Here is a 24876-nt window from a genome sequence, read left to right as displayed (position 1 = left end):
CCTCTGTCCATCTCCCAGGGTCTGATTATACCTCAATCTGAAGGCTTTCCCAGGAATTTCTGGCTCCTTTCTCACATTCTCAGACAGGTGTTTCCCCAATTAAAATGCTGGTGAGCTCAAACCCACCTTGCAGCTCTGTCTTGGAGAACACGACTAACAAATCATTTCCATTTGTGTGTTATTGTTATTATAACGATCTACTTATTACTTATTCCAGCTTAAGAAATCCTTTGTTTAGGCAAATTTTTCCACCTCCCGGGCCCCACCCACATTGATGATCTATGTGATATTTCAGTGATTTCATGGATGCTTCTTGCTTTGCCAACTCTCTTCATATCTGCTGTTCTACAGGTGTCTTCTCCATCTCCTTACTTTCTTGCATAGTGATAATGCCTGTTACTCTGTCTCTTTCCAATGCTGCTTGTCCTCTTCTCTTCCTTATTTTTGTCTTTTCTATTTCCTTCTCTTTTCCCTCTCTCCATTTCTCTTTGCCTCCCTTCTTTGATGTTTTCCTTTTTATTTTGGAAGATTTGAGTCCAATGTAGTACCTCAGTGGTTTACTAGAAGGAAACAGGAACTGGACCTTAGGGACTGGACCTATGTGCTGACAGTGTGAGGCCAGGGCATGTGGAATAAAGGAACTTCACCACAATGCCATGAACTTCCCCTGACCACTGAGTCTGCTGTGAGAAAAAGAGAAGACCACAACACAACTTGTGTTCTTTGTGGATGTCAAGGCCAACAAGCACCAGATCAGACTCTGGTCTGATGCCACTGATGTGGCCAAGGCCAATATCCTGATCCAGCCAAGTGCAGAGAAGGCCCAGGCTCAACTGCTCCTAATTGTGTTGCTTCAGATGTTGCAACAAAATGGGGATCGTCTAAACTCCATCCAGCTGGATCATTCTAAATACAAATTTTTTTCAAAATAAAAGAGAGAGAGAAAGGACAGTGAATGTGTATTCCTTTCCTTGAGAGCTAAAGACAAACTGGTTCTGGTTGAATTATAGATAGTAATGGAGATAAAACCATTCACCAGTCAGGGATGGTGGCATACACTCCAGAGACTCAGGAGGCTTGAGGCCATCCTCAACAACTTAGTGAGACCCTGTTCAAAATAAAAAATAAAGAGGACTGGGTAGTACTCATTGGTAAACAGCCTGTGGGTTGGATATCTAGTACTCCTGCCCCATACAAAAGGTGTTTTCTAGGTTAATGGCTGCATATCAGGTATCAGGGGATGTGTTATTTTGCTCATGCAATAAAAACTTATGTGACACAGAAGTTGCAGTTGGAGGTGCCCCTGGTTAAGTTTCCAACAATCCACTGGGATTCTCAATCCCTCTCTCTCTCTAGCACAGGTCAAACGTGAGTTGAATGACGTTGTTGTAGCAATCACAACTCCTGTATCTTTTAGGTCCTTGATGGAGGCACTAATCTCTGCAGTCCATCCAGGTAGAGGCATTTCTAGCAGCTTCTTCTTGGCCTTCCCACCACAAAGCCCCCACTCCAACATCAATATATGTCAACCCGGAGACCCTGCCTGTTTCTGAAAAGATTTATTGAATTATGCATTTAGGAACTGTGGGAATAACCACAGAATGGGTTTGTTAAACACTCTGGTCCACTTTGAAAGGAAACTGAGCTAAAAATTCCCTTCATTTCCTGACCTCCATAAACTCCTGTTTGGACTGGGGAGCCATAGTGATATTTGGTGTCTCTGGGACTTAGTGTCAATTTAGAGTCAGTGTCCAATAGTAATAAAATAGTTGATTATTTCTTTTCCCCCAATGTACATTTTCACTACTAAAAAGTATTAAATACTTTTTAATACTTTTATAGTACTAATAAGTACTATAGTACATAAAGTCCTTTGATGAAGGCTGAGAGTAAGATGTAGAAATTTTCAGTAGTGCACTGGGATCCCTCCTCAAGGAAGCTGAACTGTCTATATTCCAGGGGTTCTACGTCTGTAAACTGGCTCAAGTCTGGTGAATGATGGAGGGACTGTGTCTGTGTTCTTATGATTCAAGGCAAATGTGTGTTCCTTTGTCCCAGAAATGTTTAGTTTATATACGTGAAGTAAGAAGTGAGTAGGCTTTCTGTCTGTTTCATTCCTAGGAATATCAGGAGGAGCAAGCAGATGCCCTCAGTGTACCAGCCACTCTACTCTGACTGTTGCTGTGGCAGGTGTCCATTACAGAAATCACACCTACCTCAAGGCCTTTGGCTACTGAGTGCCACCTTTGGCTACTGAGTGCCCCCTTAGATTCCAATATGCTTATTATACTTAAGTTTTCACATTCAGAGACTGCAGTTTGTACTCTGAACTTCTGGCCTCATGAAAGCAGGGGAGGTCACAAATACTCTAAGATTCCACTTATAAAGTGTCTAAAACAGTCACATTCTGAGAACCTGTAAACAGAATGCTGGTTGCCAGGGGTCAAGGGGGTGGGGCAGTTTTGTTCAAAAGACATAGAATTTCCATTTTTCAAGATAGAAAAGTACTAAAAATCTCTTGTACACCATGTACTTATAGTTTAACAGTATGGTATTATATATTTAATGATATTAATATTTAATGATGAGTGCAATGGTGCCCACCTGTAATTCCAGTGACTTGGGACATTAAGGCAGGAGGATTGCAAATACAAAGCCCACCTCAACATCTTAAGGAGACTCTGTCTGAAAACAAAAACAAATAAAAATTCAAAATTACTACAGATGTAGCTTAGTGGGAAATTGCCCCTGAGTTGAATCTCCAGTACCCAGTACCCCCAACAAAATCATTTGAATGATTAATTTGAAGTATTTTTGCTACAATAAAATGTTAACCCTATCTTATCTCTTTATTGTTGAACCAACCTAGATGCCCTTCAATAGATGCATGGATAAACTCTGGTTTATACACACAGGACTATTACTCAGCATTAAAAAAGAATAAAATTAGGCCTTTGCAGGTAAATGGATGAAGTTGGAGAATATCATGCTAAGTGAGATAAGCCAATCCAAAAAAACCAAAGGCCAAATGTTTTCTCTGGTATGTGGATGCTGATCCATAATGGGGCTAGTAGGCAGGGGGAAAATGGAGGAACTTTGGATTGGGCACAGGGGAGTGAGGGGAGGGAGGGAGCATTGGAATAGGAAAGATGATGAAATGAGATATACATCATTACCCTAGGTACATGTATGATTGTATGAATGTTGTGATTCTACATCATGTACAGAGAAATGAAAAGTTTTGCTCTATTTGTGTATAATAAATCAAAATGCATTCTGTTGTCATGTGTAACTAATTATTACAACAAATGAAAGAAAGTTAATCCTATTACTAATTTAGTTGTTTTTATGTGTATGTGTATGTATGCATGTGTGTGCACAGGTAAACTCATGCTTGCTTCTGCTGATGGCACCCTAGGATGTTCTTACTGATTGTATCCCCAGCCCATGTCACTCCAGTTTTTGAGACAGAATTGCACAAAATTGCCCAGCCGGGTCTCAAAATTGTGATCTTCTTCCCCCAGCCTCCCAAGTAGCTGGGATGGTGGTTCTGCCTCAGATACAGGAGCCCAGTCGAGAGATGCAAGTATATCAGAAGGGCTCAGAACATATATTTATTTTGAAGAAATAAAAAGTAAAAACAAAATAAATTAAAATACACAAAGTCAGAACTTCTTGAATCTTACAAATAGCAACATTACCCAAGTTAAATTAATAAGTGCTCCACAGAAAATAATCAAAAGAAAACCAAAAGAGATTATTAACTCCAAGGAATGCTATACCAGGAATGAAATGGTGTACTGGAAGTGGAAACTATGGAACTTTATATATTAGAATAATTGTCATGGAAACAGAAATAGAATGACTGAGCTGAACATAATTTTTGTATAAAAACATTGGAAGATGGGGGGAGGGCAGGAGTGAGAGAGAACAATTCCTACTGACTTCTGTGTCAGCCATGGAGCACTGCAACAGAGCCTGCAAAGGAGAAGGCTAGCAGCCTTAACAGAGGCCTTGTATTTAGAGTTACAGAGGCAAAAGTTGAGGGCCGGGAGTGCAGCTCAGTGGTAGAGCACTTGCCCAGCTTGTGTGAGCCCAGAGTCCATCTCCAGCACCAACAGAAACCACAAAAGATGAAAAGTAAAACTGGAAAGAATCAGCTATAACATTGAAAGTGGTAGCACCTAAGAAGGTAGAAAATCAAGAGGAGACAAAGAGGGTCCTGACTTTTCATGAAATAACTAATGTAAATATTTGACACTTTCTGTTAGAAAAAATTAACTTGAATTAAAAATAAAAAGTTTTTGTAAAATGAAACTCAGCACAATAAATAATGCTTCAGGATAACCAACAACAACACTTACACACTAAAATGTATAATATGCTTAAGAGAAAAATAAAAGATGATGTCAATAAATACATCCCTGGATAATAGTGCATGAGTGTCTGGCTGCAGTACACACAACTGCAATTCCAGCTGCTCATGAGGCTGAGGCAGGATTGAAAGTGTGAGGCCAATCTGGGCAATTTATAGAGATCTTGATTGTCAAAAAGTGAAAAGGGCTGAGGATGTAGCTCGTGGTAGAGTGGGTTCAATCCTCAGAACAACCAAATTAAAAAAAAAAAAATGCATGAGTGAATTCCCTACCCAGCTTCCCTATTGTTTCCCCTAGGGAACACCAGCAGGAGGGATCAGGACCCAAGCAAGGTCCCTCATCAGGCTTTTGCTTCCAGATGGACTCTGTACCCACTCTTGCTGCAGACAGAGTGTGCACACCCATGGTAAATCTCTGGGCAAGAAGCCTCTGGAGACTCCAAGACCAGCAGTCAGGAAGGATCAAGATGGAGGGTGTAGGTCTGCCTCCCCACCACTCTGCCTGCTTTAGACTGGTCCCATGGGGCAGATTCTGGTCACTTACTCTCATAATCTCAGTCCATAAGCACCTGCCAGTCACTTTTTTCCATAAGCAGACTGACTCCTATTACTCAGCACCAGGATACCCCCCAAAGCTCCAACCCTGTCCCATCGTCCAATGTGACATTCCAGTTTTTTATCACATGAGAGCTCCAACTCTTCAGGGCAGATGTGCCCCATAGCATCACCCTGGATGGTTGGCCTCAGCTGCACAGTGCTGTTATGGTTCCTCTTCACCATCTGCTGATGATTCAGGACTTGTGAGCTCCTGAGCTATGGGGGAAGGGAAAAGTCAGTGTTCAATTGGCGGCAGAATATGATGTTTTATCCCTCAGAACCCCTGTCTTCTTAGTCCCTCCAAGTCAGATTCAGAGTTTCTGTGAGAAGAAAATGCCCCCACTAGTTTTCCTCACCAGCCTCCTCTCCTAAATCTACCAGCAGCCTCACCTGCCTCAGTTTCCACCATGCATCACTCAAGGGAATGAAAGACCAAAGAAGTAAGGGACAAGATCCCAAAGTGAAGCCCAGTGCCTGCTCCTCTGCCCAACCATTCCTGACAGAATAGGGACCTGCCATAGAAGGCAGTTCTTGCTCCTGCCAATCCTGGGCACAGGGTTCACACACAGGCCTTTACCCCCTTAATATCCAGGCCTCCTCTGCTACAGGGGCAGGTGCCCACCCAGCAGGGTCTGCTCCAGCAGCAGCTCAGCATCCTTTCCTCTCAGACCTGAGCCAGTAGCTCCTAACTGGAAAGCCCACCAGGAAGCCCAGGGGCACCAGCAGGTCCAGCCCGGAAAAACATGCTGCCCCCTGGCCTGCTGCTCACCTGACCTGAAGCAGCCCACACAGAGCAGATGCAGAATCCCTGACCCCCAACACTTACTCAGGTCCCTAATCTGTACTTTACCCTCCTAAGGCCTACTTGGCCCATCTGCCCCAGGAAATCAGCTACTCCCCAAGGGTTCCTGCTTCCTGAGACTGCGTCACCTTCTTTCCCTCAGCTGCATAGGGACTCACACAGGCCACAAGCCTGGAGGTGTAGCTCAGTGGTAGAGCACCCCTGGGTAAATCCCCAGTACTTCTAAAAGAAGAAGAAGGAAAAAGAGATGAGCTGAAATTAGGTGTCAACATGTAGAGCAGAAATTTGGAGATATGAGGCACCTGACTTTCACTCTTCCCAACAAAATCTCCAGGGAAATTGCAGGCAACTATTTTTCCCTACAGAGAACCAGAACTAGCATTCATATACCAGAGGCTGCAGGTGAGAGCTGCAGAGAGCACTGAACCATCAGCCCTGGCAGGAGAGTCACCTGGACAACTCCTACTGTGAGGCAGTCTTCCTAGGCCCAAGGGGCCAGCCAACACTGAAACTGGGTTCAAGGATGAAAAACTAACCACCACCCCCACTGCTGGCCACACAGAAGGGGCAGAAACAAAAGAAAGATCCTCTACATGAGTAATTGTTCATTCTTCAACTTGGTTCCCTGCTGAAATAACAACTTCCTGTTCTCTCTTTTCCTGACCCCTCAAGCAACCTGACTGGTGATAGCATATGGTTTTGACCACCCCTTACTCCAAATGCACAGGGGAGTGGCCATCTTAAAAAGGAGGATGGCCCAGGAATGGCAGGGTGATAGGAGGTCACAGGGCACAGACCCAACACCCAGCACACACAGCCCTTGGGGACTGTGCCCCCTGAAGGTGGACAGGAAAACCTCAAGTGTCACAGTCAGCTTTCACTGCTCTGACAAAATACCTGAGGTAAAACACTTAGGAGAAAAGATTTACATTGGCTCACCACTTTCTGCCCAGAGTCACTTGGCCCCATTGCTGTGGGCTAGTGATAGGGCAGAAAATAATGGTGGGAAGCACATGACAAGGTGACACTCCTCACCTCATCGTGGCCAGGAGGCAGAGAAGAGCCTGGGTAAAGATGGCTCCTTCAAGGAATGCCTCTTCCAACTAGGCCCACCTGCTAAAGCTTGCACACCTTCCAGTAGGACCAACACCTGGGGCCAAGCCTGCAACTCATGAGCCTTTGGGAGATATTCCACATGGAAACTATAACACCAGATAGGACAAAAACGGACCACAGCTGCCCACAATGGCTGGTCTCTCTCCCCAGATGGTGGGAAGCATCTGCTTTGTCATTTTTCCATAACATCTGTGAAGCCACTCCTGATGGATGACCACTGTGGTGGGGCTAGTGACCTAGTGGACACACACAGGAGAGACCCCTGAGAAGAAAGGAGAGATTCAGAGAAGACAGAAGAGAACTACATATGCTGAATACCCCCAGGCAGGCTCTACATGGGCTCTCCAGGGGCAGGCACTGTTTGCACAGGCTGAATGGGTCTTTTTATTGCCTTGCTCATGACAGGTGGAGAGACCATAAAAAGTGAGGCAGACAGGAAGGAACCAGAGGCATTAGCCTTTGTGGGATTCCTCTAGAGTTTCTAAAGAACACAAATCACAGATCCTTTTACTCTGTGTCTGCCTGAGTCTGTGATAATCTAACCCACACCAATCAGCCCACCATTCCCCTGGTTAAGCCCCCAATGCCTGAGACAGAGAAGGGGACAAGGACAGAGCAGGAGCCACAGCCACATTGCTGCTCACTCCTAACCCTGTGACAAGAATATGGTGCAGCTGGACCTTTTAGGATGTTCATGGCCCTGGCTTTTGGCAGGACTAAAGGGAGTAGCTGGAGACCTGGCTGGCAGCCCCTCACAAATAAAGACACATCTATCCCAGTTCCGGAAGGATGGTCACCTCCACTGTCCTCTGTGCAGTGGGAGTCACGAGGGACCTACAACCCAAAAACCTGCCATCTCCATGCATTCCCACATTTCTCACCTGAACCATTCACAGCAGAAGTTGTCTTCCTCTTCTTGCACGAAGAAGTAGAACAGCATCAACAGCAGCAACCACAGTCAGAAAGGCACTCCATCAGCTGTGAAGTGGCAGGGTCGACCCTGAAAGCACACATGTTACCATCTGGGTCCCAGAGCCTCTAGACCTCCTCCCTCTCACCACCCTGGTCACTGACCTACCCACTGGGAACCCCTGCTGGGACACCCAGGCTCACCACAGGGCACAGTGCCAGTGCTGTCTTTCCTGCTGGGTCCCACGGGGCAGCTGAATCTCTCCTCCTGTCCTTGAGGAATCCTGGTGGACACCCAGGTCTGGTAGGTCCCATTCCCATAGGGAAAGAAACTCCCAGACTGCTGTGTCTCCTGGCTCAGGGGTTCCCCATCCCAGTGTCAGGTCAGAGAGATAATCTTGGGATAGAAGCCAAAAGTCCAACCTGTCACATTGATGGTATTCTCCAAGGCCTCACCACAGGTCACAGTCACTGTGGGGGACACTGTAGAAGAAAAAGCAGAACCAGTCAAGCATGGGATCAAACCTCACTCCCCTCTAAAAGAGGCAGAGGGAACAGGGCTGGTTTTCTCTACTCTTCTATTTGTGGCCAAAGTCCTCATTGGCACTAGGCCTGCTTCAAATCTGTTTTCAGCAGAGGGCATCAGTTCTCTGACTGGCAGGAGCACTATACTTTGGTTTGTGGCCTCACATTCTCACTTCCACATGTTGAGGGTGAGGAGGGGGTGTTATAGGGATTCCTTGTTTTGAGGCCATAAGGGAGCTCTGCATGATAATAGGGTTGGCAGACAGGTGGACAGAAGAGGCCTCAACTCCTCCCTTACCCCAGTCTCCTGAGGCTCAGGGTGCTTCCTGGTTATGGCCCAGACAGTTCATATGTAGCCACAACCTCCTGTCTTTATCCAGTGGTTTAACAGGACAGGGAAATCTGAATACATCGCAACAGAAAACACAAGCATCCCATACTACAGAGGAGGTCCTCTAGATCAAGGCACAGAGGAATGTGGGATATTATCTCATTGAAGGATATCCAGGAGTTCAGATATATAGAGAATCTTCCACAAACTTTTCCCAGCCTGAGGGCCCAGTAAGCCTTGCTTGGACTATCATCTGATTTCCATGGCGTCTTGACTTCCATAGCCAAAGTCTGAGTGGAGGAAGGGTACATCATCCAGCTTTGAGTGTCTGGGTAATTGGAGAGAAAGGGCTCCTCATCATAGTAGAAACCCCAGAAGCCCCTTGTGTGGTTGTTCTTTTGCATCTCACAGCCCCTAGTCTCCTGGAGGGAATGAAACCCTGCCCCCACCCACCAGTCACTTCTACATCCACTGACCTCTCTGCCTCCCTGCCCACCTGGTAGAAACTCCAGCCCACAGAGGACCCCAACATGGCTCTCTCTCTTCAATGCTCCTTATGTTGAGCTCCACAGACCCCATTTCTTGCCCTTCTCAGACAAATGCAGTGAGAAGAGAAGTCCCTGCTCTCTGCAACCAGCCTTCCTGCAGAAAGCCTCACATCACGCTTGCCTCCACCCACACTCACCTTCTTTCTGCTTCTGCAGGGCATTGATATCAGCCAGGGTCATTCTGAGGTTCTTCCCACTTCCTGCCAAGTCTTAGTTCTTCCCACTTCTTCCCACTTCCTGCCAAGATCTGTGTTCCAGATCTTGGCTCCTGGGACTTTCTCTGCCCACAGTGCCCGAGACTCTGCCCTGCATCTCTCACTGTAAAAGTGCAGGAAGGGCTGATTGTGGGAGACCAATCTTACACGAGGCTGAGTCACACTCCCCAGCTGGGTGCTGAGGTGCTCAGTCACAGAAATGTGGCAGAGCTTTCCCCACCCTTCTTGGGTTCGAGGGTTGGTGTCTCATGCATGGGTGTGTCTTGCTACAGCCCCATGGTGAAGCTATGCTCACCTGTTCCTTATAATAAAACCCCTTGCCCTGTTTAGGATAGAAACTTCCATGGAAGTGCCTTGTGTGTGTTCTCTTCTCTAACTGTGCCCTTGGGTGTGGCCTACCCAGGTGTCAGTCAACCTGTTGACAGTGGACATCATGAAGATAGACTCAGCCCCCTGAAACCTTACCCCTTGCCTCATTTGAATAGCTTCTCCCCAATAAAAGGGGTCAGCGCGTGCTCTCTTGCTCTCTCTCTCTTCCTGCGGACCCTTCAGGTCAGAGGAGCCATCACAGCTACCCCAAAGAAAGAGGTATTTGTGTCTCTTGTGTGGTTTTTTCATGCAGCCTAGTCAGCCCAGTTTTCCTGGAGTGACCCCTGCGCCTTTTAGTCGTGAGAACAGAAACCCAGCAGCTGATGATCCAAAAGAACCTTGGTGCACTAAGTAGTCAAGAGACCTCATTTTTAGGTTATAATGAAGATTGTGTGCTCCTCTGCAGGAAGATACCACAGATGACATTTCTTCCTGGAATCAAGAGCTCAGGAATGTTCACCACTTATTTTGCCCTCCTAGGCCACACTGAGAGAATGAACAGGGACAAAGGCCCTTAAATATGGATTTCCAATACAAGGAAAACAGGATAGGAGGAAAGAAGGCATGGGATGTGAAGAACAGAGGAAGGGAACATGGAAACAGGCTGACATGTAGTTTGGAACCAAGACAGAGCACAGGCTCACTAAAAGTACTGGTGGAGAGTGGAAGGGGGAGCCAGGCCTGTAGCAGAAGGCCTGCACAAAGATGAGAGGCTGCAGACTGGGCTTGTCAGAGGGCCAGAGGTCAGGAGGAGCTCAGGGTAGGAGGACCCATGGCCAGAAGGTTTGGAAACACAGGCAGGCCAGGGGACAGAGAGGAAGGCGCAGCCCCTTTGTAAGCTCCTTAAAGACAAGCTGGGGCAAGGAGGGTATCTTAGAGGGCAGGAGGGGCTGCAGATCACAATCCAAAAGGAGTTTAGAGTGGGGTGGTTTTGAAGTATAGGGCTGGGTGCAAAGTAGAAGAGAGGCCATTTGTGGCCCTAGATGGGAAGGTAAATGGTCCCGTCAGCATCCCCCGGAGACAGCCAGGCAGCAGCATTCCAAGAGAGCTGGTGTATCTTTTCTACACATGAAGCTGTGAAAACTGGAGATTCCCAAAAAAAATAAATGAGGGTGGAGCTTCTTCTTACGCATACACAAAAATGAATGCAGTGTTGGAGATAATGCTCAGTGGCAGAACTCTTGCCGAGCGAATGCATGTGCTTGATCCCGGCACCACGAAAACAAAGAAACAAAGAAGAATCCCTATGGCCATCTATCCTAGCTGGTGACCTAATGCTGGGTCCGCAAAATCTTACTATTCCAATAACTTAAGCAAATGACAATGAAAGCATGCAAATACACAGAAGTACCTTTTCAATTATCCGGGGACGGCTCTACGAATTTATGGGTCCCTGGAAAGAGAGAGACACTGGAATTCTTTATTCTTATTTAGGGGACACACAAGGGGTTGTTCCATGGAACATTCTATCCCCAAAAGGCCAAAGGGTAGGATTTCAAAGGAACAGGTGAGTGTAACTCAACACCAGCGGGTGACACCTACACCTGTAGCCACACCTTGTTATCTGAGCCAGGGAATGCCCAAGTTACTACAGAAGGCAATAATTGTTCAGTGCCCAGGGGCATCAGGACTTAAAAGTGTGACCATCCAGGGCAGCTCCTGACAAATTCCTATAAATCAAAAGGGGACAAAGCATTCAACCTATTCAAAGCTGAGCAAAAGATCCCTACAGAAACTTCCTGAAAGAGATATACAAATGGCCAATAAAAACAGGAAAAGAGAGTTAGCATTAGTAGTCATTAGGGAAATACAAACCAAAAGCACAAAAAGATACTACTTTGCACTATCAGGATGGCTACTGTTTTAAAAAAGCATGCAGAAATAACAAGTTTGCAAATATGCAGAGAAAATGTCTCTGGGAAAACCAAATATCCACATACAGAAGAATGAAAATGAACACTCATCTCACCTTTCATCCAAGAATCAAATCAAAATGGATTAAAGATATGAATGGAAGAACTGAAGTTGAGTGTGTTAGGGAGAAATATAGTCCCAGCTACTCTTGAGGCTGAGGCAGGAGAATCACTGGAGCCCATAAGAGTAAGATCAGTCTGGGCTTACTAGAAAAACCCTTTACAAAAAAAGTAAGACCTAAAACTATTAAATTACTAGAAGAAAACATAAGGGAAATGCTTTCTTATTTTGGTTCACACAGAGTTTTCTTGGATATGATCCCCAAAACAAAGGCAAAATAGAGCATTGCGATAGCATCAACCTACAATACTTCTGCTTGGAAAAAAAAAAGGCAGAGTGAAGAGACAACCCATAGATTTTGGGAAACAATTACAAATCATATGTTAGATAAGGGGTTAATACACAAAATATACAAATAACCTTATATTTAACATGGACAAATAAGTTGAAGAGACATTTCTCAACATAAGACATAAAAATGGCCAACAGATATGGGAATTAAAGCAAATCAAAATTAAAACCACAGGTGATATCATGTCATACCTATTACACTAGTCATTGTGAAAATATAGAGTAAAGAATGTTGGCAAGGATGTGGATAAAAGGGAACATAGCTGATGTTGTACTTTAGTAGAATGATTCTGGAAAACAGTATGGAGGTTCCTCCCAAAAGTAAAAATACAATTCCTATGTTATTGAGCAGTCCCACTACCTCATTCACACCAAAGGAATGGAAGTCAGGAGCCTGAAAGGAGACCTGTACTGCATGTCCATGGCAGCATCAGTACCAACAAAACCTCTTGGCCCAGCTGTCTTCTGCTGCTCACCTCCCTCAGTCTCACAGTCTCCCCACAGCAACAGGAAGGGCCATGGGGGAGCTGGGATGTCCCTTCCAGCTCAGGGCAGGAAGAAAGACCCCTAACTCCTGGTAATGAGGACTCCAGTGAGCTCAGCAGAAAACACACCTATGACTCCAAGGAAAAGATAGGGCTTTAGGAGCTCTAACTGTCCCCAACACTGGTGGGAAGTGGTTCCAAAAAAGCACCTTTGATTACAGATTCACCAGGTGGGTTAGATGAACAGGTGAGCCCAGCTGGATGAAAGCTGGAGGAAAGGATTTTCAACAGCTGGCCCCACCTACCCTTAGAAGCACACCCCAAATCACTGCCAACTAGGTTGACTCCCTTTCTAAGGAGCAGTGTGGGTCTCCTCAAGTTTTAGTAGCCAGACACCCTAAGTGGCCATCCGTAGCTCACTTGTTTCTTCCAGGACACGTCTGAAGAAGAGCCAATACATTGTGATTTTCCCAGCACAGTTTACAACCAAGCACAGCCTTCCTGGCAATGTCACCACTAAACATTTAAAGACCTCTTTTCAGCCATCTCTGCCCCTTAGCAGCAGCTTGCACATTCAAATCACCCAGGTTCCAAACTCTCTTAGTACAGCCATTCCAATCTCCTCCTCCCTCTGGCTCTGAGAGCAAGTCAGTTCTCTGTTCTTCTGGCTACATCTAAGTACCTGAGATTTCCCAGAGCAGCTCAAAAGCCCCCCGAGGACCCCTCTCTCAACAGCTCTCCCTCCAGTTGAACTCTCCTACATCAAGCACAGCCCCTTTGCCATCTTGCCTTAGGACACCTGTATCTCTGTCCCTCAAATCAGGCAGGTTACAAGGCCACTATAACTCCCCACCACAACAGCCTCCCCACTTCCCTAATTTTCTTAACAGCTTCATCCTTGGTCCCTTCCACTAGGCCTTTCTCCTTGCCTCTTAGGACTCAGAGTCTTTTTCAGTCCCATGGTTGTTACTTTGGTCCAGACGTCATCTCTCTTCATCATAGAATACTGCAAAGGCCTATTCCTAAACACTGTGCCTGGGATATTCCCAGTTGCCAACATAGTGTCCCAAGAACATCCATAGCTGCCCCATCTGCTGACTTAAACACAGGCTGCCTCTACTCTTCCCATCAAAGTCCACAGCCTTCTGTCTAGCATCACCCGCTTCCCCCCATTTCTCTGGTGACATCTCTGCTGGGCTGAGGTCAAAGCAAACTCCCCTGGTTTCCTCTCCCTGTCTCAACAGGATGTTACTACTAAGAAGTCTCCCTCCTGGGAATTGCTCCTGCCCCGGCCTTACAACCATCCCAACTCTTAATATCCTCAAAATCATCCCATGAAGATAGTAGTGAAGGTAGTACAACCTCATGATTATGCTATAAACTACTGAATTGCACACTTTAAAAGTGTGACTTATGATATATGACTCTACCTTGATAATAGTAGTAATAATCATGCTTACCTGAAATGTCCTTCTACTGTAAACCTCCTTTGTCCCAAACATATATCCCTTGGTCTTTGGAATGTGCAGGGAATCATCCTCAAACTTGGCTGATTAGTAGAATCACTTGGAGAGTAGTTACTATCCATGACCAGGCCACAGCCAAAACCACTTGAATAGTAAAGCTAGGTTTGAACTAGGCCTTAACATCCATTAAAATCCCCTAGGTGATCACAATGTTCAGGCAAGTTTAAGAAGCCCAGGTCCAGCCCATGTTTTTGATCTCCATGATGGTAGTAACTGTCCTACCATGGATGATATTGTCCTGTGGACCACAAACAACTCTAGGGTCAGGAACTGTACTCATTTCAACTTGTCTCCCCTAAAAATGCCATTTCAAAAGTGAACAATAGCTATCCTCACATACTATTCTGTAAGGCCTATTTTACACTTTTTCTGTGAGTGAAAATAGCACGAATCACAAAGTTTTGGCAAGTTTTTGTGTCTTTGTGTTAATTCCTGTTGTGAGACAAATCATGTGAGAGAGCCCTCACTCTATGGAGCTTCCCCAATTTCTTTTTGCTGGCTTGACACAAGTGATTCCATACACCCTTATTTTACTTGAACTTGTTTGTTTTTGGTGAGGTCATCCATTTTTTGCTATAACAATAGTTCATTAATTTTTATATCTATAAAACTCTATTCTCCAGTATTATATTTCTCTACCAGTGGAGTCTGCTGAAAGTCCTGTTTTTCTCAGGCTCCCAGCTACTGCTATGAACTTGACAGATACTTTGAAACAGAGTATGGCCAAATATAGCGCTCACATGCGTAGGATTTCCCTCTGTCTGAACTCTGGTCTCATAGAGTCTTCAGTGCCATCTTGTGTCTCCAGCACCTTCACATGGATTTTCTTACCTACTGACCAATTCACTATTGTTTCTGGGGGTAGGGAGGGATTGAAACAGGCTGGTCTGCCATCTTTGGAAATGGAATCCTGTCTAATAGACTAAGAATGTCTAAATCTTTACACTCTAGTTACCTTGAATGATTTCTGAGCTGAGAGGAGGAAACATGCATGAATTAACAAAGAGATTCAATTCAGAAAGAAAGGAAGGATCTCCCAGAAGACCAAAATTGACCACAAATGTAGGTCCTTCTTCTCACAGATGAACAAGACACAAGACTGGAAAATTTGTTTTAATTTCTAGCTTAGGACAGCTACAAGTTAATAAATTTGCTCTGTCTTGGTGTCAATTACCTAAAAATGAAACACACACACTGGCCATAGATAAATTTGTGATATTGTTGAATATTTGTTTGTTTTACTCTTACAAGTTGTGTGTGTATATATGTATATTTGTGGAGTTTCCTCTCAGTTTTCAAGAGGGGTGCTATGTACCCTTAAGGAAGTCTTGATTTTAATTGCTACTCATTTTAGATGGAGGGAGATATTATTTCACTCTGGTGTGCATTTGTGCATATTGACATTGGTAGTGGTTTGAGTCAACAATGTACAACTATTCAGGCTTAAGGCACATGTGCACTGTAGTGCAAATCATAGTTGTGCTTGTTCCTATTAAAGAAAGTGAACCTTATACATACATATACATAGTAATTTATGTAATGAGAATATATATAAATATATATATATATATATATATATATATATATATATATATATATATATATATCAGTTTGACTATATTGAAGTTTATTCTTTGTAATGTATAGTGCCAAGAGTTTTGATAAATGCATGGAATCTTGTCTACACTATTCTATGTGTTAGTCATCTTTCCAACCTGTTAAAAACATGTGACATAAACAATTTCATAGGGGAAAGATTTGCTTTTACTCATAGTTTTAGAAGTTTCAGACCATGAATGCTTCACTATATCCCTGTGGGCTTGCAATGAGGCAGAACATCATGGTGGGGAGCATGTTATAGGGAAAACTGCTCACTTTACAGAAAGGGGCAGGGGAGACAGAGGAAGAGAGAGAGAGAGAAGAGAGAACATGCAACAGGTGCTGGGGACAATATCAACCCTTCAATGGTACATCCCCCCCCCCGCCCCCATGCACTTAACTACATTCTTCAACTAGGTCCTATATCCTAGAATTTCCACCACCTCCCCCAAAGTGCTGTCAGTTGGTGATCAAGCCTTTAACATATGAGCTTTTGGAGGATATTTAATATCCAAAGCATAACACCCTAGAACTGTGTAGAACAAGGCCTTCATACTGAAATTTTCTCTTGAAACCTGTTTATCACTCTTGTCCAACTGTTGATAACAACCTCAATCTGTTTTTCTTTTCCCAGAATGACATATGAAAATAGTCAGATAACATACAATTCTCAAACCTATTCTCACTTTAAGTCACCTGGGATAGCTTCAAATAGCCCAAGACCAGGATCACACATTAAACCCTTCAATCTGATTCACCAAAAGAGCAATTCAGGTACCTATCATGTCTGTGAAACTCGCCAGGGGATTTCAATGAGCAGCTGAGAGAAGAAGCAGTGGCTCAGAGCAGAGGGTTTCAGTATTAGATGTGAATCAAAACCAGCCAAGAATTGAAGCAAACTCTAGAGCCAGTAAATATCCTAGTCTGCTGTGTATAGAATTTGAAAGGCAATTCTTTTCAGTTAATTAATTGTCTTCTCTACTGAATAAGGTTGATAAAATGTTCCATTTGAAGATGTATCGCAGATATATAACTCAGATAAATCCTAGAGGAAGGTGTCCACAGCAGCTCAGAGATGGGAATATGAGAGGCAAAGATTATGTAACTTCTGTCCAATTCTCTTCTCACCATATCTCCTCAGAGTGCTGGGAGGATGCTTTCCTCACCAAGGTGTTGATGTGGCACTTAATACAGGTAGGTATAATAATGCTTTTAGGTGTTCTGGTTAGTAACCAACCTTGAGACCCACGTCTTCTGAACTTTTACCTAGTTCCATCCAAAGCCAATTTATGTGTCAGATGCCATCCTTTGAGTGGAAGTCCGCTGCCTTCAAGAAATATCCCTGTAATGCATTTCAGAGAATATTCTTCTTACACAGATTTTGCTGAAGGACATTTAGTCATTACAATTGTTCACTAAAGAATGAATAATGTCCAGATGTTCTGGAGTCTCAAACTTAATACCTTTAATTTTATCCCATTTTCTTTAGGGTAAATGCTTTATTGTCACTTGAATGAAAAAACATTTCCCTTTGCTAAGGTAGTGAAGGTAGTCTGCCACATTAATATTTTGGAAGAGATGAATACAATTCCATTTTTTACACATGGGTAACCAATTGCCCTGAAATCATTCCTTCAAAATTTGTTTTTCTTATCAATCTCTTAATGTTAACAGTGTTATATATCAACAATGTATGTTACATATAATGCCAGTTTGTATGTATGGATGTTTCCTCTCTCTCTATTATACACACAGTCACACATGCATAATGTCTACATGTGTGTTGTTTGGTTTGTGTCTTTCTACTCTAAGATCTATTTGTCTATCTCTGTATCAACACCATATCTCTGCTTATGATGACTACAATGTAAGTCTTGGTATCTACTAAGAGAATACAGTCCTGTATTCTCCTTGATTAAACTGCCTTGGCTAATATTCATATAAGGCTTAGAATCAGCTAACCTAGTGTTTCAAAATGCCTAGTGGCTAGTTGCTTGAGATTTATTAGAATTCTTGGAACATTTTCAGAAATTAATGCCATTGTGATATTGAACCCAAGCCAGATTCTTGGCAATTCTCTCCAGTTAATTAATTGTCTTCTCTACTGAATAAGGTTGATAAAATGTTCCATTTGCTATATGGTGGAAAATTTGTAAGTTTCATTCTAAAAGTATATAAAAGTGTATTTTTACTATGTCAACAATTTTTGTTAAATTCACATTCTGTTTGCTTCTGAAATATAAAACACTAAAATAAACATATTTATCTAGCAACCACAGGAAACTATTATTTTTTAAAAAAATTTTATTAGTTGTTGATGGATCTTTATTTTATTTATTTATATGTGGTGCTGAGAATCGAACCCAGTGCCTTACACATGCCAGGCAGGTGCGCTACCACTGAGCCATAGTCCCAGCCTGAAACTTATTAATTTCAAAGATTTGTAATGATTTGGGACTTTATGAATTCAACATATTATAATTTGCAATTTATGAGAATTCTGTCTCTCTCTTCAAACCCTTCTATATTTATTTATTTTCTCTTTGACTACATTGACGAGGTCTTCAATTATAATGCTCAATAAGAGTGGCCGAAAATAGCACCTTAATGCAGATTGTGGTATTCAGATTTTCAGATCATGTATGTTAAAGTAGAGCTGTAACCCACAGGAGAACTGGCTGATTCTAAAGGGACAGCCTTTGGGGCCCATATTAACACAAGGGATCCCTGGTGTCCCATATATGCCCTTTGCAGCTTTACCCTCAAGCCCTGAGAGGCTCCCAGGCACTGTCTCAGCCAGAGACACACCCAGGAAAAAAGCACAGTGTACTTAACTTCTTATTCTGGATTTCTGCCTCTTGTTCCAGGCCTAGTAAGCCTTCAGTGCTTTCTCCACCTTTCTTCCCTTTAGCATATTTTTTAAGTATGTGCTTTTCTCCTCAGTTTTCCAGTTGTATTCCATGGGAGGAATGGTCCAAATTAATTGGCCATTGTGGGAAACCAATGAACAGAGTACAATTTTATATGTTAGCATCAAAAATCAGGGAAAAAAACCATAAGCACCAATAATGGTCATTTAATCAAGTGTAACTTGGATGTAATGAAAACAAAACATTCAATAGCATCTCTATATGCCATAATTAAAATACATATAAATAAATGATGACTTTAAAATTGTACATTTAGCATGTGAGTATGATCCTGATTGACAAACATGGGAGTAAAGGGAACATATTTAAACATTAAATTGAAAAACACATGCACAGTAAGCGTCTGGAAGTTGGAATAGTGAGTGGCAGTGTGAGGCGGGCTTGTGCCAAGGGTCCAGGGGCAGCAGCAGTGGCCTATGTTACCAAAGGGCATGAAGACTGTGTGGGCAGTGGGTGTCTCTGACATTCTGGAGAGGTCCTTGCATATTGAAGCTACAACACCCAAATGACAATCTTGCTAAAAACAGGAGGAAGTAATCTTATCACAGCAGGGTTTACCAGCCACATCACTGTACAACGTAAACCACACAAGAAAGATCTGGATTTGTACATGCCATTTACATTAGGCTATAAAAGAGGAGGCTGTAGTTGAATTTTTGTGCCTTTGAGTGGGAAAGGCCTGTTGCTTATTTTTGCAAATAACCACTGGGGTGTTGGTGCTGTTGCTAAGCAATCTCTGAGAAAAGGAAGTTGTACCTGTTCAGGATGCCCCATGGGAATTCCTCCTGGATGCTCATCTCTGCCAGGCTATAGAGCAGATGTCTGGCAAAGGACTGGCACCAACACCTCAGCTATTCTGAAGACACTGCCAAATTCCTCAGAATTTGAAGCCAGCACATTCATTCAACATCATCTGCAAAATGCCACAGACTCTAGAAATAAAAAATTGTGTTCTGTATGTGTAATAAGAATTATACTGCATTCTGCTGTCATGTATTTAAAAAATAAAATCAATTAAAAATATTTTTAAAAATGCCACAGACTCTGGCTCTCAACACGGTCTATGTTAAACATATGTTTAACTCTCTGTCAAACATGGAGTCAAACATGTTATTTTTGCTGACCCTGTCACACGGTCCCTTCCTAGAACATGAACACAGACCAGATATGTTTCATATTTAAAAGTGTTTAAACATTCATAATGTAAAATGATACAGACAAGAGGTAAGATAAACAGTCAGAGAGGGTTTGAAGTTCCCTCAACAATGAAGAAGAGCATGTATTTTAGGTTTATTGGGAGGAGGCAGAATAAGGATACTTACAAATAATCTCATTTATTAAAACACAATCACCATACTTATATATTTTAGTCCACAGCCAGCGCAGATGGTGAATGGTTCAATCACACAGGAAAATTCTCAGGGAGTTTGAAATAAAGACACAGACACACAATTTTACCTTTAAACCAGGTCTGGGATGGCTCCTGGAGCTTTCAGCCTCAAGCTCCCCAGGGGGGAAGTGAGGGTTTAAGGGGGGGGGGTGTTGTTTACTGGAGAGGCAAGAGTGGGGGCGGGGAGGGGGGCATAGAACACAAGCTAGGGAGTGGGATTTTATTGGGGAACTAAAAACTCTGGGGAAAATCCCGTCCAATGAAAGTCAAGGAGGGCAGTATTTTTGCAAGGTCAGATGAGGTGATTGGGTCCTTGAGGTAGTGGTGAGACATGCCTCTATATGGACTCCATCCTGGAACCTAATAAAGGTAAGGAAATCCTGCTGCATTTCTGCTACTTGGACACCTCAGCACCCAGTCGGGGAGTGTTTCAAGTCATGTGCGAGGTTGGTCTCCCACAATATATAATGTGTTAAAATACAGTAAAATAATAAGGATACTAGTACAGAACAGGTGCATTTGTTAGCAAACATATGTTTCCACATTGTAGAGATGAGGAAACCAAGGCACCAAGACAAAAAGTGCTTGTCACAGTAGGCCTGCCCAGTGTAAGCTCCCCCAGTAGCCCCAGGAGCTCTCAGCAAAGGTTGATACCCCAGCTGTGTGGATCCAGTGTAGTCACTTGGTGTCCTCTGCTACTGATCTGGGTCATATAGGCTCAGGGGCTCTGGGGAAAAGGAGGAACCAGTCAGTGTTCAATTGGTCGCAGAATAATGCTGTTTACTGCCTTGGGATTTCTCTCTCCCCAGTTCCTCAAAAATCAGATTTGGCCAATCTCTGAGGGAAGTAAATGCCCTGACTTTTTTTTCCCTCTCATCCCATTTTCCTGCCCTTATCAGGCTCCTCTGTGTCTATTAGCAGTGTCACCTGTCTCTGTTTCCACCACAGAAGGGAGTAAAAGGGCTGCAGGATTCAGGATCAAGATCTGGAAGTGATTACCTCCTCCAGAGATAAATCATTCCCTACAGAGTGGGGGCCTCCAAGAGAAGGCATCTCCTGCTCTTGCCAGGATGGGCACAGGACTCACACAGAGCCCTTGTTCCCATTTAGTTCCCAGGCTTCCCCCCTGAGAGGCAGGTGCTCACCCGGCAGGGCCTGCCCCACTTGCAGCTCAGCATCCCTCCCTCCCAGCCCTGAGCCAGCAACTCCCAACTGGACTGTCCACCAGGAAACCAGGGGCACCAGCAGGTCTAGCCTGGAAAAGCATGCCTGCCACATGATCTGCTGCTCCCCTGACCTACAACAGCCCATGCAAAGGATACTCAGAATCACTGACCCTCTGCACCTGCCCAAGCTCTCAATCTGCACTTTTTCTTCCCCTACCTGCGTGGTTTACCTACCGCTGGGAACCCAGCTCTTCCCCAAGGGCTTCTTTTTCCTGAGGCTTCCCTGGACTCCCTACCTCCATACCTAGCAGGGACTTCTGTAGGCGACAATCCTCATAGTCCTCAGAGGTCTTCTTTCCAAAGAAAACTAGGATTTTCCTGAGATTCTGCAGTGTGAACTGTAGGCCCATCTATCATCTGTTCCATTGCATTGTCATGGTCACAATACAGGTCTCCCACAGTGGGCACTCCTATAGAGGGATCTCCAAGGGTGACATTTAGTGCACATTAGTACGTGAGTGCTGGAGAACTGCTTATTCACATGATACAGTTGAAACTGGGAACATCCTTACTGAGATTCAACATTCAAAGTAGAAATTTGCAAAAATAAGCAACAGGCCTTTCCCACTCTTTCCCTGGGCACTGCCCTAGTGACATTCCAGGCAACCATTTCTGACCACAAGAAAGTAGAACTAGCATTGCCCTTGTTCCCCCTTTTGGAAGGCCATAGATGGGAGCAGCAGAGACCACAGAGCTGCCTACCCTACTTGTAGAGTCACCTGAATGGGCCCCTGCTATGGGACTGTGTGCCCTAGCCTGTGGGGACCAACACTCCTAGGGGATACACTGGAAAATTCCAGACATAAGAGAAAAACAGTGACCACAGATGCCCTGTAATGGGTTGGTCTCTCTCCCCAGATGACCAAGGACATAAGCCATTCTCCTGTCCATGTCATCTGCAAGGCCACTCCAGGAGGAAGAACTGTATAGTGGAGACAGGATGGTGACTGGCATGCCCAAGTGACCCAGAGGATACTAGCAGGGCCTGCTCTACATAGGCCTCCCAGGGGCTGCATTGACAGGGCTCTGGCCCTATGGATCTCTTTCCTGGTTTGCTCCTGAGAGCTGGAGAGACTGGGGGAGAGTGAGGGGAGGGACCAGTGGCATCACAATTCATGAAATTCCTCTCCAGTTTCTAAGTACCCTAGGGTCACAACTCATTTATTCTCTGTCCCCCTGAGGACAAGATAATCTAGCCAACACCAATCAGCCCTCCATTCCCAACATAGCCCCCTGGTCAAGCCAGGAAAGCCTGAGAGACAGAGGAGGACAGCAGAAGCGACGGCCCCACTGCTGCTCACTCCTCACCCTGCAGCCACAGAGGCTGCAGCTGGACCTTCAGAAATGTATACAGCCCTGGCTTTTGGCAAGACTAAGGGGTGTGGCTGGAGACAGAACTCCATCCTCTGTTCCAGAAAGCTGGTCACCTCCACTGTGTAGCGGGAGGCACAAGAGACCCTACATTCCAAATAGGCCCTGAAATCCCCAGCCACTGAATGCTTTTCTCACCTGAACCTTCTGCAGTAGATTTTGTCTTCCTTTTCTTGCAGGAGCAGACACAAACAATAATCATAATCACAGCAGCAACACCAGCAGCCACACCCAGGAAGGCAGCCCATTGGCTCAGAAGCAGCAGTGCAGTCCCTGAAAGCAGGATTGTTACACTCTGGGTACTGAGCCTCAAGGCTTCTCCCCTCTCACCACCCTGGTCACTGAGTCACCTGGTTGGGAAACCCTGCTGGGACCCCCAGGCTCACCACAGGACACAAGGCCAGTGCTGTTGTTCTCACTGTGTCCCACATGGCAGCTGAACCCCTGCTCCTGTCCTTGGGGAATCCTGGTAGACACCCAGGTCTGGTAGGTCCCATTCTCATAGGAAAAGATACCACCAGACTGCTGGGTGCCCTGGCTCAGGGGTTCCCCATCCTGAAGCCAGGTCACAGAGATATTCTGGGGATAGAAGCCAAAAGCCCAACATGTCACATTGATGGTGTCCTCCAGGGCCTCAGCACAGGTCACATTCACTACTGGGGACACTGGAGGGAAATAAAGGCAAAAATAGTCAGGCATGTGACCAAGCCTCACTCCCCTTCTCCCCTCTTCTGACTCTGGCCTAAGACCTCATTGAAGTGAGGTCCACAAGTCTGTTTTCAACCTGGAGCCCGAGTCCTCTGACTGGCAGGAGGATGGTCACTGGGCTTGTGGCCTCACAGTCTCACTTCAACGTGTTATGTTAAATAGGGGGTGTTATAGGAATTCTGGTTTGTGAGGTGATGAGGGGTATTTTGGGGGGTCCAGGGTTGTGGGGCCAGGTGGGAGCTCTCTATGATAGCAGGCAGGCAGGGGGGTGAGGGCTCACTAGTGTCTGGGCACATACACCCTCCTGTCTCTATCTAGCAGTGTGACAGGACAGGCAAATCACAACACGATAAACTCACACAAGGTCCTCTGGGCAGAGGCTCCAGGGGAGTAGGAAGAGCCCTTCCAGAAGACTAGATATCTCCTGAGTCTTCCACAAATCTCTCCCTGCACTTGGGCCCAGTAATCCTTGCTTTGCATGCCATCTGCATCCCAGGAATTCTTGACTTCCATAGCCAAGTTCTGAACTGAGGATGGCTCCACTGTCCAGCTGTGTGTCTCTGGATGATAGGAGAGGAAGGGCTCCCCATCGTAGTAGAAATTCCAGAAGGCCCTGGTGCGGTTGTCCTTGTGAATCTTGCAGCCCCAAGTCTCCTGGAGGAAATGAGACCCTGCCCCCACCCATCAGTCACTTTTCCATCCCCTGGGCCCTCCGCCTCTCTGCCCACCAAGTAAAAAATACTAGCCCACAGGGGACCCCAACCTGGCTCTCCTCCAAGTCCCCAGTGCAGGTCTGTATAAAGCCCATTTCTTGCCCTCCCCAGTCAATTGCAGTGAGAAGACACAGGTCCTGGAGAAAGCCTCACATCACACTTGCTCCTGCCCACACTCACCTCCTTTTTGCTCTTGCCAGGCATTGATATCTGCCAGGGTTGCTTTTAGATTCTTGCTGTGCTCTGCCAACTCCTGGATCTCTGTGTCCCAGCTTTCAGTTCCCAAAGGTTTTTCTGCCCATGGCCCCTGAGGCTTTGCACTTTCTTTTTTGTCACTATCAAAGTGAAGGAAGAGCTGACGGTCCCAATAACCATTGGCAAAGGACCTTGATTGCACTGATCCACCTTGGGACCTCACTGTGAGGTTATAGTGAAGACTGTGGGTCCCTGTGGAAGAGGAAGCAACAGATGACCCTTCTACCTGTGAACAAGTGCTCATCAATGCTCATCACAAAGGCTCTGCTGTCCTGAGCACCTGAGGAGACAAAGGGACAGAAGAAAGGTTTCTAATACAGTGAAGACAGGGAACTAGAGAGGAAGGAGAGTGGAAGTGAGGAATGGAGAAAGGGGAGTGGGGCAGGCAAGTTGGCCAGGGCCCAAGACATAGGCATGGGTTCTTAAGGGTACAGGTGGGTGTTCAAGGGGAGAGGTTGACCTGCAGAGGCAAGGGAGGTGTGGGAGGGGCAGAGGTGCATGGCAGGGCTTGTCAGAGGACAGAGAGGGCAAAGGAAGGGCAGACGGTGGGTGGAACTATGG

At 45.0% G+C, this 24876-nt stretch overlaps 2 protein-coding genes across 2 annotated transcripts in view; both read right to left on the bottom strand.

Annotated features, from left to right (window-relative positions):
• LOC114080509 (MHC class I polypeptide-related sequence B-like) overlaps window positions 1–7830 on the bottom strand; it is a 101164-nt gene extending 93334 nt beyond the window's left edge. The window contains exons 1-3 of the mRNA XM_071613838.1: window positions 7772–7830; window positions 5903–5996; window positions 5018–5188 (exon numbers count right to left, since the gene is read on the bottom strand). Of these exons, the coding sequence (XP_071469939.1) occupies window positions 5018–5188; window positions 5903–5996; window positions 7772–7830 (324 nt within the window). The remainder of the gene's footprint in view (window positions 1–5017; window positions 5189–5902; window positions 5997–7771) is intronic.
• On the bottom strand, window positions 3602–24552 carry LOC114082047 (MHC class I polypeptide-related sequence B-like). Its single transcript, XM_071613577.1, has 10 exons — window positions 24241–24552; window positions 23707–24018; window positions 23026–23304; window positions 22778–22912; window positions 21513–21690; window positions 19409–20769; window positions 16960–17064; window positions 8004–8282; window positions 7772–7890; window positions 3602–5188 (listed from the first exon to the last, which is right to left on the bottom strand). Exons 2-5 carry the CDS (start codon window positions 23858–23860, stop codon window positions 21551–21553), a joined length of 708 nt encoding a protein of 235 aa, XP_071469678.1. The 5' UTR covers window positions 23861–24018; window positions 24241–24552; the 3' UTR covers window positions 3602–5188; window positions 7772–7890; window positions 8004–8282; window positions 16960–17064; window positions 19409–20769; window positions 21513–21550.
• Window positions 24553–24876: the final 324 nt, after the last annotated feature.

This window comes from Marmota flaviventris, chromosome 6 (assembly GCF_047511675.1).
Source record: "Marmota flaviventris isolate mMarFla1 chromosome 6, mMarFla1.hap1, whole genome shotgun sequence".
NCBI lineage: Eukaryota > Metazoa > Chordata > Mammalia > Rodentia > Sciuridae > Marmota > Marmota flaviventris.
The sequence above is the reverse complement of the archived record's forward strand: the minus strand, read 5'-3'. Positions and strand labels throughout refer to the sequence as shown.

Bases quoted from the DNA above. Each gene is read 5' to 3' on its own strand.
- LOC114082047 (XM_071613577.1), bottom strand. From the start codon at position 23,860: ATGGAAGTCAAGAATTCCTGGGATGCAGATGGCATGCAAAGCAAGGAT. The intron at 22,913-23,025 runs GTGAGCCTGGGG...TCCTGCTTTCAG, and splicing joins CACTGGCCTTGTGTCCTGTG to GGACTGCACTGCTGCTTCTG. The intron at 21,691-22,777 runs GTGAGAAAAGCA...TCACCCTTGGAG, and splicing joins ATCTACTGCAGAAGGTTCAG to ATCCCTCTATAGGAGTGCCC.